Source organism: Penicillium digitatum, chromosome 1, assembly GCF_016767815.1.
Source record: "Penicillium digitatum chromosome 1, complete sequence".
Taxonomy (NCBI): Eukaryota; Fungi; Ascomycota; class Eurotiomycetes; order Eurotiales; family Aspergillaceae; genus Penicillium; species Penicillium digitatum.
In genome coordinates this window covers 3,441,653-3,459,621 of record NC_089384.1, presented here as the reverse complement: position 1 = coordinate 3,459,621, position 17,969 = coordinate 3,441,653, and the positions used below count along the sequence as shown (strand labels likewise).

Genomic DNA, 17,969 nt, shown 5'->3' with positions numbered 1-17,969 from the left:
CGGTTACGACCTTCCTGACTGGGATGGATGCAAGGACGTCTTTCTGGGCCTTGTCAGGGCCTTACACAAGGATGGAAACTTGAACAACCTGGATTATGAAACGTGGAAGGCAGAGGCCATCCAGCGGTACAGTGCTGATCGTCGGCTCAAAAAGCTTGCCAATTTAGAGGGGTAATCATCTATTGGACCATAGTCACATCCGACTTCATCGATCTGCAACAATAAGAAGAGCATAGAGATATCGTACGAAAAACCAATAGAGCGTGGAGAATGCTTGATCGTGTATTGTCGCATAAAAGAGGCCATTTGTACCTCAAATGTCAAAAAAGCCCTAAGCGACTACTGGTTCAATAGCAAGGGAGCGTTCAGATTTTGCATTATGTTGGCACCTGATGACTACATGCCTGCAAAGAGTCATACATGACCCCCCGGGCCCTCCTCATCAAGGTATGTATCGTCTTTGGCTGAGATGATACACGCTGATAGTGACCATGTATGGACCCTAAGGAGACATGGCATATGTACATTAGGACTTGTATTGGTAGATTGATGATAGTTGCCTTTTGGCTTAGCCACCGGGCGTTATTAATATTGTGTCGGCGTGTGTCGTCTTTCATAAAAAAAGAAAATGTTAAAAGCGGGCCGGCAAACTAAAAGAAGAAGAAATTGCAAACGGGCACGAAGTTTTTCAACGACTGGACTCCCTGGTTCTTTTTCCTTAAATACAACATCCTACCATCTTCAACTTTCAGCTGTCACACTTGATTCAGCAATTATTCTACTTTCAGGCTTCAACGCAGCCCCAATTCCAGCACGTTCTGTGACTGCCTATGATATAAAATCTCAAACTCCCGTGCAACTATCGATGGCCACGGTCGACCGGGCCTTGTTGATAGGATTTCCGCTAATTTCGTTGGCGGGTTTCACTGTATGGGTAGGTGTGAGAACCACCAACATGAACCAAGCAGTGTCAAGTGACAGAAAGAACATACGGAGATGATCCTTGCAGAATCTCTGTGAAGCCATGGCCCAGGCGTTGCAGCCCTCCTTCACACATTTCATTACAGGGCTGGGCATATTGGGATATTGGGTGGCTGTTTGGGGGTTCGCTTGATGTATGCTCTTGCGTGATTGCATGTTGGAAGTTGTAAAAGTTTACGGAGGTCTGAGGTATTAAAAATCGACACGAGGGAGTCGCAGCCTTTAATATCTCAATGTCTACTTTCCAGGGATCCCCATTGTCCATTAATACGAGGAGGTTGCCTTGTGATGTGGCCAAGACCGTGCGTCTTTGAATTTGCATTAATCAACAAAGTTGCCCTTGATCTCTGACCGTGGTCTAGAGGCGGAGATGGCACTACAGAGCCCAGTATATAAGACCAAGCTCTGAGATCATGTTGGCATAAAAATAGCTATCGTATCACGGCTCTATTGGTCCTGCTAAATGCTGCTTCGAATGTAACACCCAAATCATGCAGAAGCTTTCATTAAAGATAAAACCCCCTTAGAGAAGATGTCAAACCTCAAATACGGCCTCCCTAGGCCATAAATAGGAACCTTGGTTTTTTTTAAGGTCTAGTGGAAAAGTACGCTGTATTTCGTTCAACAGAAGACAATGGGTTGAGGGGGGATAATGTGCTGAGGGGGAATAATGAGTTGAGGGGGGGGGGGGGGAGGGGGGGGAGCATCGAATTGAGTGGGGACAACAAGTTCAATAGACACATAAAATGATAGGTACTTTGGTTTGGTTAATGAGATTCCGTCCAGTCGATTCGAGGTATGGACTAAATCCTAGTTGCAGCTTTTTTGTTATACTACAGTAAAAGCCTGCGCGCCGCGGACATCCCATTACGTTTCCCTGCTTGGACTTTGCAAATTCTTCAGTTTTCTGTCTCCATCAACAACGCTATATATCTCATAGCATGTGATCCCTTGGGATTTCTCGCCACAATTCTTGAGTGGTTCAGCACACAGTAAAACTGCAGTTTGCTCAAGATGGTAAGTTTGTGTAAAATACGGCATCTATTTTTGGAAACCATAGATCGACCACTAATCCAAATTCAAACTAGGGTGTTTCGGGTTATAGGGTGCGCAAATCAAGTCGCAAGAGTGTGGAGTTACTGATTTCGAATTCTACTGTACCTAGAAGCATCAACGGAGTGATACAGTAATATGAAAACACGCAATCTATTTTTGAATTATACTAAACGGCAAAACTGCGAAATCTCAGAAGGCACATCACGGTAGATTACCAAGGATCGTATGGCATTGACAACTATCTCTGTACAGTAGCCCATTCGAAACGGATTGAAGAAGTCTAGTGTGTGTCTTACTAAAAGAAGAGAGTGGTGGAATTCTTCTGGTCTTTATGTGCCATTATGGTATATTTTGGTTCAGGCCAGGAAAAACGGCTGGCCATCAAGTGCATAATACCCTACCTCAGAGAATCTTTGGTATAGTCTATCAGACAAGGAGCTAGCTCCATGGCATGTGCTCTTCCATCTATAATACGACAAGCTAGCTTTCTTTTACAGTCTTGAAAGAGTAAATGACGAATGTGTCGTCTTCTTCTGCTTCCAAGTATTGCCCAGGAGCTTTTTCATAGTTAACAGAATTTAAAGACCTATTTCTAGTTAACACATTGATGAAAATGATCGACGCAAACCGTCATGAACTCCAAGCCTTCTAGTAGACAGTTTGGGATCGAAAACACCAGATTCTTTACGGGCCAAAGAAACAACTAGCACATGTATTTCTTATACTGCTGTCTTGGACTGCCATGCAATGATTTGATGTTTACTAAGAAACACATACGGATATTCAAAAGGTTCTGCACAAATCTGCGGTATTGTTTTCCATTTCTACTCTACCTCGAAAATACTGGATTCCAATTAAAAAAAGAATCAGAGTCTCCACGAAGCCCGCTTCCACAACTATGACCCTCATCTGATGGTCGCAATAATAGAGCACAATATCAGCTGGCTCCATGCCATCGGGAGTCTTAGATACGCGGGCGAACGTGTCGTAGTAAGTGAGAATAAGTCAAGACCCAGACCCAGGCGAGCTTGATGCCTCTCAGTTTCCCTTCTTTCGTGCCTCTCTCTCTAAAGTACGCCTTAGTGTCCTCGTGCCTTCCAATCTCAGGGTTGGCGGCGTGTATAAGGTTTTGGCGAGGCCTATACACTACCCCCTACCCCTGTCTGAGCCAATCAATAATTTTGGTTCCCTTTCCCCGCACTCCATCCAGGTCTGACCGTCTTTCTTCGCACTCCTCATCATTTCTTCCTTTGTTACAGTTCATACTCTGAAGGTGGATTCCCACAACGCTTTTAACTATGTCGCCGGGCTGGAAAGATATATCAGTCTTCTACACCAAGTGTTGGGTGAATGGAGAGTATATGTCCCAAGTGATGTTATTCAGAGATCTCAGGTTCCATTCGAGTTTAGTTCGCCCCAAGTCTTCCTATCCCAATCCACTCAAGGCTCTCCAAGCAGCGAAGATGAGAGGCTTTCACCTTCAGGCTCCTCACAGCGAGAAGGGAAATGGAGAAAACCTTTGGATTCCTTCATCAAAAAGATTCCTTCTGCTGAGAAATGGACCAAGGCCTTATGTTCTAAGCCAACATCTCCCAATAGTGAATCTCCGGCTCTCTTCATTCTACACTTGTTATTTCAAAAGAATACTCGCGTCGGAGAAAACAAACTGTTAATGCCTGCTATTCAAAATCGGCATTCAAACATACTCGATACCCTTGAAGCTTATGCTTCAATCGCGCAAAGATGCGCCGACGATGCGAAACAATCCAAACTCATCGCTTCCTATCAGAAATTCATATTAGGCGCGCTTTGTCAAGTAGCATGCTGCACTGGCGTTGACGAGAAATTGGTGAACAAGATGATGGTGTTGATTTCGAATGGAGGTTCCGATCACCTCCGACAAACGCGGCTTGGTGTTGCGTGGGCAGTGACTGCAATTGACCGTCTTCAAACAGAGAGCGACTGGGGAATTAGAAGTGGTGATATTTTCTTTTATTGTCAGCGCACATTGCGTCAAAATTTTCAACATAGCGCTGACGGCATATTCCAGTTCTCCCATCGTTCACTTCGTTGGGACGGTGGGCGAAAGCAAATCTATCGATGAATATATTTACCACCTCGCTTATTGCTGATCAATGCACAAAGGGCCAGGATCATTTGCACACCAATCATCTCTCCGTTCCATGTATAATCAAGTGCATATTAGGCAAAAGCGTCCTGTGTGTATACCAAACGCCAAAGTACCACAATTTACTGATTCTTGGCCTCTAGACTTTCTGATATATGCACATCCCTACACGCTGATTTGAATACCACACGAGGTATATTCGTTAAGTGGCATCTCGAGGCGTTTGGTTCACATTCTATGGATAACTTAGAGCAACAAAAGCTCTTCTATTCTATTAGAAGCCTACTTCCGTATCCAGCTTCATCCCAAAGGAGCAATTATTTTGATCCCGTCAGGGATGCTCCAAATGAGGCACGAAAACGACGTCGTACCAGTGACTGTCCAAGAGAAACATCAGTTGATTCAGACGACATACTTACTGTGAACTTATCAACTCCCGTCTATGATCATTGCTGAGTCGGTCGCATTTTCCCCGTGGGTGTAAGCAAATTGCTGGATCGGCTGGATTGAATGCGTGAGGAGCTCTTCCTTCCACCCACTCAAGTTGGTGTTGGTCCAATTGCCGTAGGCCCGCTTTACATGAGCTGTGCCGTATTTTGCCACCTCAGCTAGTAAAAGCCTCGCTGCAGATGGCATAGCGTTGTCAGCATCAATGAGAACCGCGAGCTTCTGAGCGGTATCGCCGGCCATGATTTTACGTGGATGAAAGGAGGATTTATCTACGACTAGTGCTTGGGATTCTCGATCCTTGGGATTTGGCAGCTTTTGCAGCTCGTCCGACAGTAAAATGGTGCTGATTCGTTGGGAGAGTCCTCCAAATGCAAACCCCGCCTATATCGTCCTTCACCTCGTCTAGCACCTCACGCGTTCATTCTTCTTCTTCTTCTTCTTCTTCTTCTTCTCATAAGACTTGGCCACGTACTAACATGATGCTCTTCAAGATCAATACAAATACTCCTCTACATCGTGTTTGTTGTAGTACGACGTTGAAGATCCAGCCTGGCGATGAACTCTGTTGACAAACTTCGTCACCTAGGGAGGGGCCATCTCTTTGGTCCTTGGAGCGAACGAGTCCCTGGGAACTGTTCTATAATCAAAGCCAAGTGGTCAGCTATAAGATGAGTTGATAAGGCTTTTTCGATCACAACTCACCTTGTCTTGCATAGAGAGGGCCATATCCTCCGTATGGTGTTGAGAAGTGACGGGAGGGCCACCTCGAGAATGTTCTTCTTTCTTTTTTTATCCATATCTAGCGACGAGAAGCGAACGGCCGAAGATCCAGGAAACTAAAAAGATTTTCAAATGAAACAGTTGTAGAGTGGACGATGTTATATTTAAACCCTAAAGTCCTTGCTAAGAGTTTCGCAGAGAGATTTGAAGGATCATTTGTCCAAAGCTATTACGGTTCAAGAACCCGCAATAGCTAGGCCCGACGAGTTGCAACTGCTGGACAATCTTTCTTTGAATGGCCGAGAGGTTAGTCCTTGGTGACACTAGTTTATGAACCAGCTGACTATAATCGTTTCTTATAATCCCTAGATAAGCGAGGCCCTAATCTAGAAAGCCTTCGCTTGGTTTTACCAGTATCAACTTATTTTTCCCGCTGTAAAATGCGCACATTATCTTGCAGGAACTGAGCACCAGCCTCAGCAGGTAACAAGCTTCCTTCCAGAATCATGATAAGGCCATCACGGATCTTAGGAGAGATAGTAGGATCATTTTTGATATGTTTTACCACCTTATTACTGCCTTTTCGTAGCTTTTGAACAGTCTGTGGAGGCGTATTCGGGAGAGAGCTGGATGGTGGCGGAGGCGCAGTATGATCCCGTCCAGGTTTAATATCATGAATAATCAAACCTGGCATATTAGGGAGATCATTATCATCAGTAGCCAAGCCCTTTTTTCAAGGCCTTTATCAGAATTAACTGGCCAAATCCCAGTTTCCCTGAAGCCATGTCGAATTGATCGTGGCCGGAATGCCTGCATCCGGACATTATGAATCCCATCAAAGAATGTAGCCTTGCTTTTAGCACCACCACCCCAAAGTGAGACATCATTATTATATTGATGATAATAATGTTTAAGATTGGCGAATGGGATATCATCGAGAGGCTGGCATGCATGTGTTGTATGGGGGATAAAACAATAAGAAATTATACGTTTTTCCCAACAAAACTCAATGAAATCGAGGGTGATGTGCTACCCATGATTATCCATTGGAAGCAGACGGTAATCTCCCTATTAAGTATAGTATATTAGTATATTTATAGCTAAAAGAAAAACAGGATTAAAGTGACCTTTTTGATATTAAATCGGGTAAATTTTTGGAACACTTGTATCCACATAAAACTAATAATTTCACCTGTCCAGCCATTGGCTCTAGGAAAAATCGTATAGTTATCAGGTAGATTATTGGTTAACCAATTCTCCATATGATATTGACCTTTAGTAAAAATCCATGGCGGCATCACCCATCCAGTAGCCAAAACGCATTCAATCTCAGTCAATGATTCTGCTGGACCACCGGTTTTATTCATTGCATGGCATCGAGCTGATACAACCTTTTGGGCCTTGCCTTGGCCAATCCGGAAGCCAATCTCCTGTGACGCTGATCCCGAACTGGTTACATTCAAAGTCGCGGACCGGGAAAATAGCAAAAAAAGAATTAAGGACACAGAGCGATAGACGTCAAATCTTTTCAGGTGATCTGATAGCCAAAGGCCATGAGATGGGGAGCTATGTTGTTGATTGCGAATGAGACGGACTGATGTGGGGTGCGATGAGCTGAAAGCGGTTAGAAGTCATGTGACTTACCCGGTTACTCCTATGGTCCCTAACGGATGTTAGTGTCACGGTTCGCACCGTGATATTTTATAACCTTTAGATATTAGTTATTTTATAGTGTTAATATGTATAAATAGTCGGATAGTTAGAACTAAGATACAGAACGGGATTAACTATATTAGTACACTTATACCTGTCAGGGTGCGGGCTGGCAGGACGGTATGATAGGAGATGACTGGCAGGGACAGGTCGTAACAGATCAGATTCACATTGACAGGCAGGTACAGGCAGGGGCAGGGGCAGGCTAATATACAAGACGTAGCTCGAAGAGCTACAACAGGATCTAGAACTGAAGTTCAAGATAAACATGTCAGGGTGCGGGCTGGCAGGACGGTATGATAGGAGATGACTGGCAGGGACAGGTCGTAACAGATCAGATTCTCATTGACAGGTACAGGCACAGGCACAGGCAGGGGCAGGCTAATATACAAGACGTAGCTCGAAGAGCTACAACAGGATCTAGAATTGAAGTTCAAGATAAACAGGTCGGAGATCACGTGCCGTGATCTTCCTCTTACTAAGCATCACGGTTCGCACCGTGACAGTACCCCCTCCCTTAGAGCCGAGCTCCGTCGAGGCGAGGCTTGTGCGGGTATCTTCGGTGGAAGTTCCGTATTATCTCGCGGGCGTGGTCCAGGTATTCAGCAGGCTCTTCAGTGGGTTCGTCGTAACCAATCCATTTGACGGTGTACTTCAGACGCGGGCCTCCTCGGCCTCGTCGTTCCCAGCGGGAATCTAGGATGTCTTCAACTTCCCATTCTTCCAGTCCTTCGACTTCGACAGGCGGTGCGGGTTCAGTAACTTGTCCATTTACCGGGTTCGTGGCGGCAGGCTGTAGCAGGCTGACGTTAAACACAGGGTGGATCTTCATACTAGCAGGCAGTTCGAGCTTGTAAGCGTGTGCACTTATAGCTTCTAGGACCTTAAAGGGGCCTAGGTTCTTCCAGTCCAGTTTCTTCTGCGGGCGGAGGGTTCGGATATTCCTGGCGTTCAGCCAGACCAGTTGTCCAGGACGGTATCGGCGGGCAGGGGCGCGGTGACGGTTCGTTTGTTCTTCGTATCGGGCTTGTGCGGACAGTATCTCGGCGCGGACGTACTCAGTCAGTTCTTGCATTCGTGTAGCGAACTTTTCCGCGTCTCGGGTCGCAGGGTGACTGGCAGGCTGGGATGGTTCGAACCCGATGCGGGGGTGGAACCCATAGTTCGCGTAGAACGGAGAAACTCGGGTGCTCTCGGAGTAATGAGAGTTTGCAGTGAATTCGGCCAGCGGGAGCCATTCAGACCAGTCATCCTGTAAGTAGGACACATACGCTCGGAGGTATTGTTCCAGTACGGCGTTCGCGCGTTCAGTCTGGCCATCAGTTTCCGGGTGATAAGCGGTTGACAGCAGGTTGGTGATTCGCAGGCGCTTTGTCAGGTGTTTCCAGAATTGGGCCACGAACTGGGGTCCTCTGTCAGATACAACGGTATTCGGCAGGCCGTGCAGTTTCCAGACATGACGGGTGTACAGGCGGGCGACTTCTTCAGCGTTGCAGGTTCCCTTGCAGTGTATGAAGTGCTTCATCTTGGTCAGACGGTCTACCACGACTAGGATGGCGTCGTAACCGTAGCTCAGGGGCAGGTGCGTGATGAAGTCCATGCTGATATCTTGCCAGGCTCTCTCAGGTACGGGCAGTTGTCTCAGGATCCCTTGACGGAATTCTCGGGCGGGGGTGATACGGCGGCAGGTATGGCAGTTCTTGGTCCAGTCGCTCACGTACTGGTATACTCTAGGCCAGTAGTATTCTCGGGACAGCAGTTCATAGGTCTTCGACCGGCCAGGGTGTCCCACGGTGGGCTTGTCATGACACAGGCGCAGTATTTCAGCTTTCAGTTCATCGTTGTCAGGGACGTACAAGCGGTTCCGGTAGTAGAGGTAGTTGCCTCTTCGTTCGCAGTCGGCAAGTGTAATCTCAGGGTGACGGCTAGCGTTCTTGTCTAACGCTTCCAGGATAGATTGTACTACTTTATCTTGGTTGTAGGCTTCCAGCAGTAAATCCTTGATCGTAGATGGTGGTTCGGGCAGGTCTGGCAGTTCAGGTGGAGTGGTTGTAGTGACTCCGTTTCTCTGTCGTGTTGTGACGTTTATCTGTAGGTTTTCATTCTTCAGAACAGTCTGGCTCTGATGCGCTAAGCGCTCATCCCCCTCTTTAGGGATATCCTCTGACCTCCTGGTCAGGGCGTCGGGCTTTGCACCTTGTTTTCCGGGACGGTACGTGATCTTGAAGTTAAACCGGGACAGGAATTCAGACCATCGGGCTTGGCGGCGGTTCAGGAGTTTCGTTGTCGTGAAATATTCCAGATTGCGGTGGTCAGTTATGACCTTCACGGGCGAGGGTGTGCCCTCCAGTTCGGGACGCCACTCTTCGAAGCAGCGGATTATGGCTAGCAGTTCTTTATCGTATATCTCATAGTTACACTCGGCGGCGGAGTGTTTTTTCGAGAAAAATGCGATAGGGTGCAGTATTCCAGCGTCATCGTACTGAGACAGTACACCGGCAGAGACAAAATCAGACGCGTCTGTTTCCAGGACTATCTCCTTGGACCAGTCAAACGCTTTCAGAACCGGGGCAGATGTAAACGCCTTCTTCAAGGCTTCGAAGCTCAGCTGGCAGACAGGTGTCCATTCGAAACGGACGTCTTTCTTCGTGAGTCTCACGAGCGGGGCGATGACTTTCGAGAAGTCTCTGATAAAGCGGCGGTAGAAGTTGCCGAAACCAATAAAGGCTTGCACATCAGTCAGACAGGTCGGTGTTTTCCAGTTCACGATCGTTTCGATCTTGTCGGGGTCCATACGGATACCATCTTCACCGATGATAATACCAAGGAACTTCGTCTCGGACACACAGAATTCGCATTTCGATAGTTTTGCGAACAGGCCTGCCTCTCGGAGGCGCTGGAGGACTTTTCGTACATGTTCTATGTGTTCCGCACGCGTGCGGCTGTAAATCAGGATATCGTCCAGGTAAGCAGTACAGAAACAGTCCAGGTACTCTCGTAACGTATCGTTGATAAATCGTTGGAAGGATGCGGGGGCTCCAGTTAAACCAAATGGCATCACCAATGATTCGAACAGTCCTAATCTCGTACGGAAGGCAGTCAGGTATTCTTGTCCCTTCGCAATTCGCAGATTGTTGAAGGCGGAGATGATGTCAATCTTCGTAAAGAACTTCATCCCTTTCAGGTTATTCAGGGTTTCCTTGGTCAGCGGCAACGGGTAACGGTCCTTAACAGTGATTGCGTTCAGTGCACGGTAATCCACGCAGAAGCGGAGACCTCCGCCGGGTTTCTTCACGAACAGAACAGGCGAGGCAGCGGGCGAGGAGCTGGGCCGAATGAACCCTTTCCTCAGGTTATCTTCGATCCAGTCTTTCAGGACCTCGAGCTCATTTCGGGACATGGGATAGAGGGGCCCAAAAGGTAAGGGTTTGTCCTCTTGTAAGACCATCTTGTGGTCGTATGATCGGTGGGGTGGCAAGCGCTCGGCTTCCTTGGGTGAGAACACTTCGGCGAAGTCTCTAAACTCTTCAGGCAGTGCAGACACGGGGTCAGGTTCAGTGTCGGTCTTGGGGTTCAGTGCAGTCTCGATGTCCGCGGTTGTAATTGCGAACATGCTGTATTTCTTTCTTGCATACGCAGCACACGCAGCTAGCGATACGGCTGCAATGTCTCGTTTCTCGAGACCAGTTGGTCGTGCAGGCAGGTTCCTCGGACGGGACTTTACAGGTAGCAGGCGGTTCTTCAGTGGTAGCAGGCGGTTCTTCAGCGGTAGCAGGCGGTTCTTCAGCGGTAGCAGGCGGTTCTTCAGCGGTAGCAGGCGGTTCTTCAGCGGTAGCAGGCGGTTCTTCAGCGGTAGCAGGCGGTTCTTCGGTGGTAGCAGGCGGTTCTTCAGTGGTAGCAGGCGGTTCTTCAGTGGTAGCAGGCGGTTCTTCAGCGGTAGCAGGCGGTTCTTCAGCGGTAGCAGGCGGTTCTTCGGTGGTAGCAGGCGGTTCTTCAGTGGTAGCAGGCGGTTCTTCAGCGGTAGCAGGCGGTTCTTCGGTGGTAGCGGTCTGCTCAGGACCGGGTCTACCAGAGTTCAGTTCGGGGGCTTTCGGGGCGGTTCAGACATTTTCAGACAGTCAACTCCTAGGGGTAGGAGCTACGTAGTGTCAGGGTGCGGGCTGGCAGGACGGTATGATAGGAGATGACTGGCAGGGACAGGTCGTAACAGATCAGATTCACATTGACAGGCAGGTACAGGCAGGGGCAGGCTAATATACAAGACGTAGCTCGAAGAGCTACAACAGGATCTAGAACTGAAGTTCAAGATAAACAGGTCGAAGATCACGTGCCGTGATCTTCCTCTAACTAAGCATCACGGTTCGCACCGTGACAATACCCTCTCGTATAAATTAAAGCTTTTAAATCGGAGACTATTAAAAATAGCTTCGGAGTAGCTAGTTTAGTACTATTTACACCCGACTAAGTGATTTAAAGCTTGATATTCGGCTTCGAACCCTAACCTCCCTAGCTAGCTAGAGGAGTGACTCAAGCCGGAATTTTACCATAAAAACCCCCTTTACGGAGAAAGATCTACGTCGTCAGGCTTCATCAATTAAAGCTTTAATTCGTATAGGATCTCGAAGCCCACCTAGCCTATCAAATCGTGTATTAAACCAGCTTATAAAAGGCTTCTAGCTCTAGCTACAAAGTTATATTTACAAGCGCAAGAAATCAAGGAATTACGCGCCGCCAACGAGGAGCAGAAGCAAAAGCGTACTCGATCCCGAAGGCAGATACCTGCTAAAGAAGGCCTCTCAGTTCAAGAAGCTTCTCAATTGATTACTGAGCCGGTAGAAGTAATTAAAGAACCTCCCCCCCTCCACGAAGAAGCCCTTCGCCGGCTTTACAACCACATATTCGAGCGCCACCAAAGTGCAGTGGTTGTGGAGAAATAGGGCATAAAATCAATAGATGCCCGGATAGATGATGTATTTAACTAAATTGACTTCAATGGCGTTATGGTGGAAATAAATGCATTTGAAATTAGTAGGTTGGGTGGGATGCGCAGCTCGGTTGTGTGCGCAGCTCGCATGTGAAATACGTTAATGATCTGTGATTAGCTCAGAGCGTTCAGGGGGTGTGCTCAATGTTGTTCTGAAATTAAAATGCGGCAAGAGGTGAGCACTAAAATGGAAGGGGGAAGGTCTCGAGTGCCAGGCATTTTCCAGTACACATGCCGCCGAAGGGCGTCGAAGTAGAGAATTGAGTCATTTCCTAGTCCATCCGAACCCAACTGCGACATAAAAGGTCAATCGCAATCTGTTGCATTGGGTTGAATGTCCTGGAGCTTTAAAATGCTGAAAGATAGTGTACAAGAGTATGTGTTGTATTGTTTCAGATTCACTCGACAAAGTGCGTATATCTACATCGTCTATTTGAACTGAGGGAGAAAAACAAGCCAACCAAACTGTATCATGGAATCCCATGAGGATTTGAATGATATCATTATATCTTTAATCATCAAATCGTCCTATTAACCTCAGAAATGCCCATTTTCAGGAAGTGGCAGCAAGGGACAGCCACTATTATCGCAACCAGCATACGACACGGTATTGCCCCACCAGTTAATATCAACAGCATGGAACTGGACAGCAAAGAAGATCACCAGACCCGCAATACCAATCCCGCAGGAGAACGAGGAACTAAGCACATAGGCATACTTTTGCCACCACCTTTCATATCTGCCCTTCACGTAGTAGTTGACACCGAATCCAACCACGAGAGCCAGCCAAGCATAGGTGAAGTTGTACGGGGCCCACCAAAGGATACCAGATAAGATAAGAGGAATATTAATAAAGCGGACCCAAGAGTTGGGGTAGCACTTAGCGAGGAAGTAGAAGGGGACGGGGAGAAGAGCGCCAGCAAGGAATCCCCATTCCAGAGGGTGGTAGATGCCATTGTTGCCGTAGATGCGTGCAGGGCCAATGACTCCCCAGATAACGGATGCCGTGAAGAATGTGTGAGTATCTAGAAAAGTTAGCAATCCATATCCTGTATAGTCGTGCCCCAGATGAAGAGCCTTTACCAGGACATGTGAACTTGGATGATTGATCAGAAGAACAAACATCCTTAATGTTGTTCATCTGCCAGGCGTTGACTCCAATCGACACAAATGCAGCAACGACAGTGGCAATAGTCTGGGCGGCAAACAGTGTGCGGGGAGCGATCTTCATATAATGACCCAATTTGAGATCAGCAACAAACTGAATTGACTGTGCGGATGCGATGTAACCATATGACTTGAAGATCATGTTTGCGATTGGGTTGTTTTGCACAGCGTAGCCACCGATAAACTCGGCAATAACGTTGTTGGTGACCTCAACATTAGTGACGGCCAGAATGATTCCAATGGGGATCTGCAAGAAAACACAGAGCAACAAACCAACGACGATTCCCCAGATCGGCATTCCGGTGTCATAGATACTGCAGCAAACGCACCCCATAATGAACGCGATGGCTAGGATACTCAAGTACCACCATTCAGGGGCCTCTTTGTACTCACGCATGAGGCGGTTGTGCACATCGTGGTACTCATCTCGAGCGCTCGACCACTTGAGTACCGCACGGAAGCCAGTCATGATTTCTCGTCTGTAGTAGAGTCCCGCGTAAACAATAGTTGCGAGGTAGATGGCGAAGAAGCCGGAGTAAAGGACTGAATTGGCGGCAGAGAGATAGGCTTGGCCGTACACTTCGTAGGCCTTCTCGTCGAGGGTAAATTTCGAGGTGAGGATACGGCTAACGTTGTAACTATTGCCGGTGTTGTCAAAGACATCGTTGCTGTTGATGGGCAGATAGGCAGTATTCCACGCATTGCAGAAGTAAACAGGCAGGATGATCACAAGGCCAGAAAGCGCCATGCCGATCACAGAGTTCAGCAAGGAGAAGAATGGGGTGACAACTGGATCCCAGGCGTATGAGATAACATTCCAGTCAAAGGTAGGGAGGGGATTAAATCCTAGTCCACCAATTGAGCCAGTGATGATAGCCAGTTTGATGTTTTCCGGCGCGATCCAAGTCATCCAATTGAAGTAAGACAAGGCTTGGAAGATGTAGTCGGGGAACCAGAAGTAGACAAACATTCCACAAAAGCAGTACAGGAAGAATCGATAGCGAGACATCGTCCATCCGTGGATTGATTCTGATCTGCCGTCGTTGTGCAGGGCTCGGTTGAGAGCAATCTGGGCCAGGTTCTTGGGCCACAACATGGCAGGAGGGTAGACTAAGAATCGACGTGTGATACCAGCACATCCGTAGCCAATCAACTGGGTAGATAGAGTCAGCAGAATTTGGAATCCTGCGCTGTCGGCCAGTTCCTTCATGCCGTAAAACATCTCCAGTTTGAGTACCTGGAAGATGTAGGTCACGTAGGCTGTTCCATTGAGGCCTCCATATCCAACATTAGACATGATGGAGATGAGCATGTGCTCCTTCTGGTTGAAGGGACCCGAATTAAGACTGAAATTTCTTCCCCAGACAGTATAGGTGGTGGTGGGTAGAACTCGAGCGAGGAACACACCACATGGATAGGACAGCAACTGAGCAACGACAGTATAGAGATAAATTCCGGGATACCGCAGAGAGAAGAATTGATCTATCCCAGTACCCAAGATTGTGAAGATAATACCGAGAAACCAAGCACGGAAGGTGTTGACCGGCGTTGAGGGATCATCGGTATTGTCGACAACCGCACGAACTTCGGCATAGGGTGAATCATTCAGCAGAAGATCACGTTCAGCCTGTATCTCAGCTATAAGACCCTGCAGACGGGCTGTTTCTAACTTGTCGGGTGTCTCTCGCAGTGCAGCACGAGCCGAGTTGAGGATCTCCGTGGGGAAGTTGGGATCCAGCTCATGGTCTTTGATAGTTTCGCGCAGGGTGTCCAGCATTTCTGAGAGATCTGCATCAGAGACTTCAACAACCGGCTGGACTTTCTCCACGTCGAAGGGGCCCACTGGTGTGGTTTCGTAGAGACGACCATCTTTTTCTGAGTCTGCCATAGCGATGATCGATCTAGGTGAGCCCTAAATGCTATCGATGCAGGGAGGGGTTTTTGGGTAGCCCGCAAATGTAGTCAAGTCGCGAGTGGCCGTCTTGAGATACAAGGTTATAGCCATTTTTTTTATATCCATTGCGTAAATGACACCTTTGTATGGAATCCTAGTACAAGTCACCGGCTATCCGCCGGTGCTTGGTTGCTATGGCCAGATAAGGCGATTGATAGGCTTTCGCCAATGAAAACCAGTGATCATATCGTATCAAGTGCAGCAATTTAGAAGAATTGTACTATACTCGTGGGCATCACAGTTGTGAGGGCAAATTTCTCACTAGCGTTGTGCTCACCCTTACCGCGAGTCATGATTGGTGCTTGCGCTATCTAAAAGCTTGACTGTTGGACTAAGAGTCTCAAGGGCTGTTCTAAAGCAAGCTATCATTCGTCTCTTGACACGGGCTGTTTTGTCTGTGCACGCTCTTAAAATCCTTCCCCGGACCCACCTTCATCCCCGTCGGAGCTCCGTATCTTCTTTTGGTGTGAATGGTGAGAGAGATAGCCAGTCAGCACTCCCCTTTTGCTTATCACGGTACTTTTCTTCGGGTATTGATCCAGTCAAACATGCTTGACACAAGATCCGACCACAAGATCCGACCACAGGAAACCATGTGGAAGCAATGCGGGAGAGGCCGACTGCAGCGACCAACGCGTGCGTGCTTGGTACTGATAACCACTGTTCCACCAAGGTATAAGGATCCGATCAGATGTAATCAAAGCAAAAGCCCCCTCTTGACGGTAAATATTCGGAACGAATTATGCAATTCGCGACATGGTAATTTTGTGGCCTTGTGACGATTGCCAAAAATGCGGCGGTAGAGTTAGCCGGAGCGTACTAAATTTGAACTAGCACCAACAATTGCTTGTGAAAGTGATTGCATACTGGGCGGCTTATGCGGGAGTTATGGACACTCTCGGTTGATTCCTCTGTGGCGTGAACTGGGAGACTTGCATAGATAGTCAATGTGGAATTTGGATAGACGGGTGGGACATTGTTTCGGCAACTTGGAGCAGTCGCTGCCAGTACAACCAAGTGAGTTACGCACAATTATTTGAATTCACATGCCCTGCGGTTCGTGTATACATTACATATTCATAGGTAGAGATCTGTGTTATAATTCACAAAGATTATCGAAATCCCATGGCACACTAACCGTTGCCAGACGAAGAGCCTTTTCAACACTCTGCCGTCGGAACACCGGCCCGTTCCCAACGCATATGGCTTCTTTTGAGAGGACTACAGTGGCATTAGTGGAGTTCTTTAACAAGTTCCATTCCTGAGAACTCACATTTAACGAATGCCGTTAGATCAAGTGATGACGAGACTGAATAATCAAAACGGCCAGAGGAATCAAGAAAGTTCTCAAAGATCACTCTTTTGTCGCGCAGGTATCCTTGCACTCCGCTGGCATCCATCCACGCACCAGAAGCTGACTCGAGCGCAATCTGCCATGTCTTGGACGGGACTTGGAGTTGTTCATTCGAGAATATGGCCATATTGGACTGCAGGGCGTGAAGCACATTAGCCTTGTGATCTGTCAAGACACCGGTCTTGTCCTGCATGACATCATGAAAGCCTGAGATCAGGCGATTGCGTGCTGACGGACTCGGAATAGATCCAAAGATTCGTAGGACCGCGGGGCTGTTTGGGTTGTCGATAAGAATGCGATATCCACCCTGACAGCAAGTTCGCACTAAACGTTGTGCGAGATTCCACTGCCTTTCGGGCGCTATACTACTAGAGAGTAGATCTAGGGTTGGGGGGTTCGATGATGGCGAAGTAATTTGAGGAAATTGAACAGTGGCCGGTGACATGACGAGGTCGATTGCCAAGGTGGATTGACCTTGATATGGTGGAGTAGGAGGGCCGGGCCATCTCGTAGCAGCTGGTCGTATTATATTCTCGGCATCTGTCGAAGTCTCCGAGTGTTTGTTATCCAGAACTGGTGTCGGGGCTGTATTATTATTTGTGATTTGTGACTCTTTTGCGGCTTGAACGACGGGGAGGGCTCCATCAGTCGGATCATCGCTCCCAGCCTTTGCAAGCGACACGCATTGCTGAATTATGTTTTGAAGAGCCGATGCAACTTGCGGATATTGCGAGAGGAGTTGCTCTTGTATAAGAAGACTACTGAAGGAGAGGAAAGATTGGCTGATATTCTCGATGCCGGTTTCTAATTCGTGTACGCGATTCTGTAGGTTACCAATCGTGGTCTCTTTTCTTTTCCGATATGCCTGCTGCGCGAGGCGGAGTTGTTTGCGGCGTCTCTAGAAATTCATGATGATAAGCATAGGAACTTGGAGCGTTGGGGTCTGACCCACCTCTGGTACTTCTTGCTCGTTGGTCACAGTTCGAGGTCGACCGCGTTTGCGACCACTCGGTTTAGCCGTTCCTTCATTCATTGTTCGGAATTAGATATGTGTAACGATCTCTGTCTCCTGTTGTATCCAGGATGTGCAGCTTGAGGTTCATAAGGAGCATGACAAATGCAGAGGCGATGCGACAACTAGCCGAGGCGCCGGGGTGTTGAATAATCGAAAAATCAGGGGCGAGTGGATGACATAATATTTCCAGGGGTCCACGGGCAGGCGGTCATTGGAGGGACGCTCTGATCAACTTTGTCCATTTTGAGAGAGATCTATGGTATCAACAGTGAATGGGACGACCAATAAAGAGGCATAATTTACTCTGAATTCTCTCTAACCAAATTGACAAAATCCGCTCTTTTTCCAATTTGTGCGGACCAAGCTGACTAAACATGACATTCAATATGTGTGGACTGCGCCATCATGGCGGTCCGTAGATTTTCCGGGGTATTCCACCCTGTTGTC

The 17,969-nt window shown here is 47.7% G+C and overlaps 4 protein-coding genes across 4 annotated transcripts; all 4 read right to left on the bottom strand.

Moving 5' to 3' along the window:
* Positions 1-4,594: 4,594 nt before the first annotated feature.
* Pdw03_3519 (NYN domain-containing protein) lies at positions 4,595-5,341 on the bottom strand (the record flags this gene model as incomplete). The annotated part of the gene is made up of 3 exons (XM_014676614.2): positions 4,595-4,996; positions 5,190-5,252; positions 5,318-5,341. 3 exons carry the CDS (start codon positions 5,339-5,341, stop codon positions 4,595-4,597), a joined length of 489 nt encoding a protein of 162 aa, XP_014532100.2.
* A 5,261-nt stretch (positions 5,342-10,602) lies between these two features.
* On the bottom strand, positions 10,603-11,403 carry Pdw03_3518 (Allantoate permease; the record flags this gene model as incomplete). The annotated part of the gene is made up of 2 exons (XM_066100514.1): positions 10,603-11,135; positions 11,397-11,403. The coding sequence occupies 2 exons, from the start codon at positions 11,401-11,403 to the stop codon at positions 10,603-10,605; spliced, it is 540 nt and encodes a 179-aa protein (XP_065955914.1).
* Positions 11,404-12,569: 1,166 nt separating this feature from the next.
* On the bottom strand, positions 12,570-15,087 carry Pdw03_3517 (OPT oligopeptide transporter family; the record flags this gene model as incomplete). The annotated part of the gene is made up of 2 exons (XM_014676615.1): positions 12,570-13,057; positions 13,116-15,087. The coding sequence occupies 2 exons, from the start codon at positions 15,085-15,087 to the stop codon at positions 12,570-12,572; spliced, it is 2,460 nt and encodes an 819-aa protein (XP_014532101.1).
* A 1,162-nt stretch (positions 15,088-16,249) lies between these two features.
* Pdw03_3516 (BZIP transcription factor, putative) lies at positions 16,250-17,540 on the bottom strand (the record flags this gene model as incomplete). The annotated part of the gene is made up of 3 exons (XM_014676616.1): positions 16,250-16,374; positions 16,427-17,405; positions 17,460-17,540. 3 exons carry the CDS (start codon positions 17,538-17,540, stop codon positions 16,250-16,252), a joined length of 1,185 nt encoding a protein of 394 aa, XP_014532102.1.
* Between the last annotated feature and the right edge of the window lie 429 nt (positions 17,541-17,969).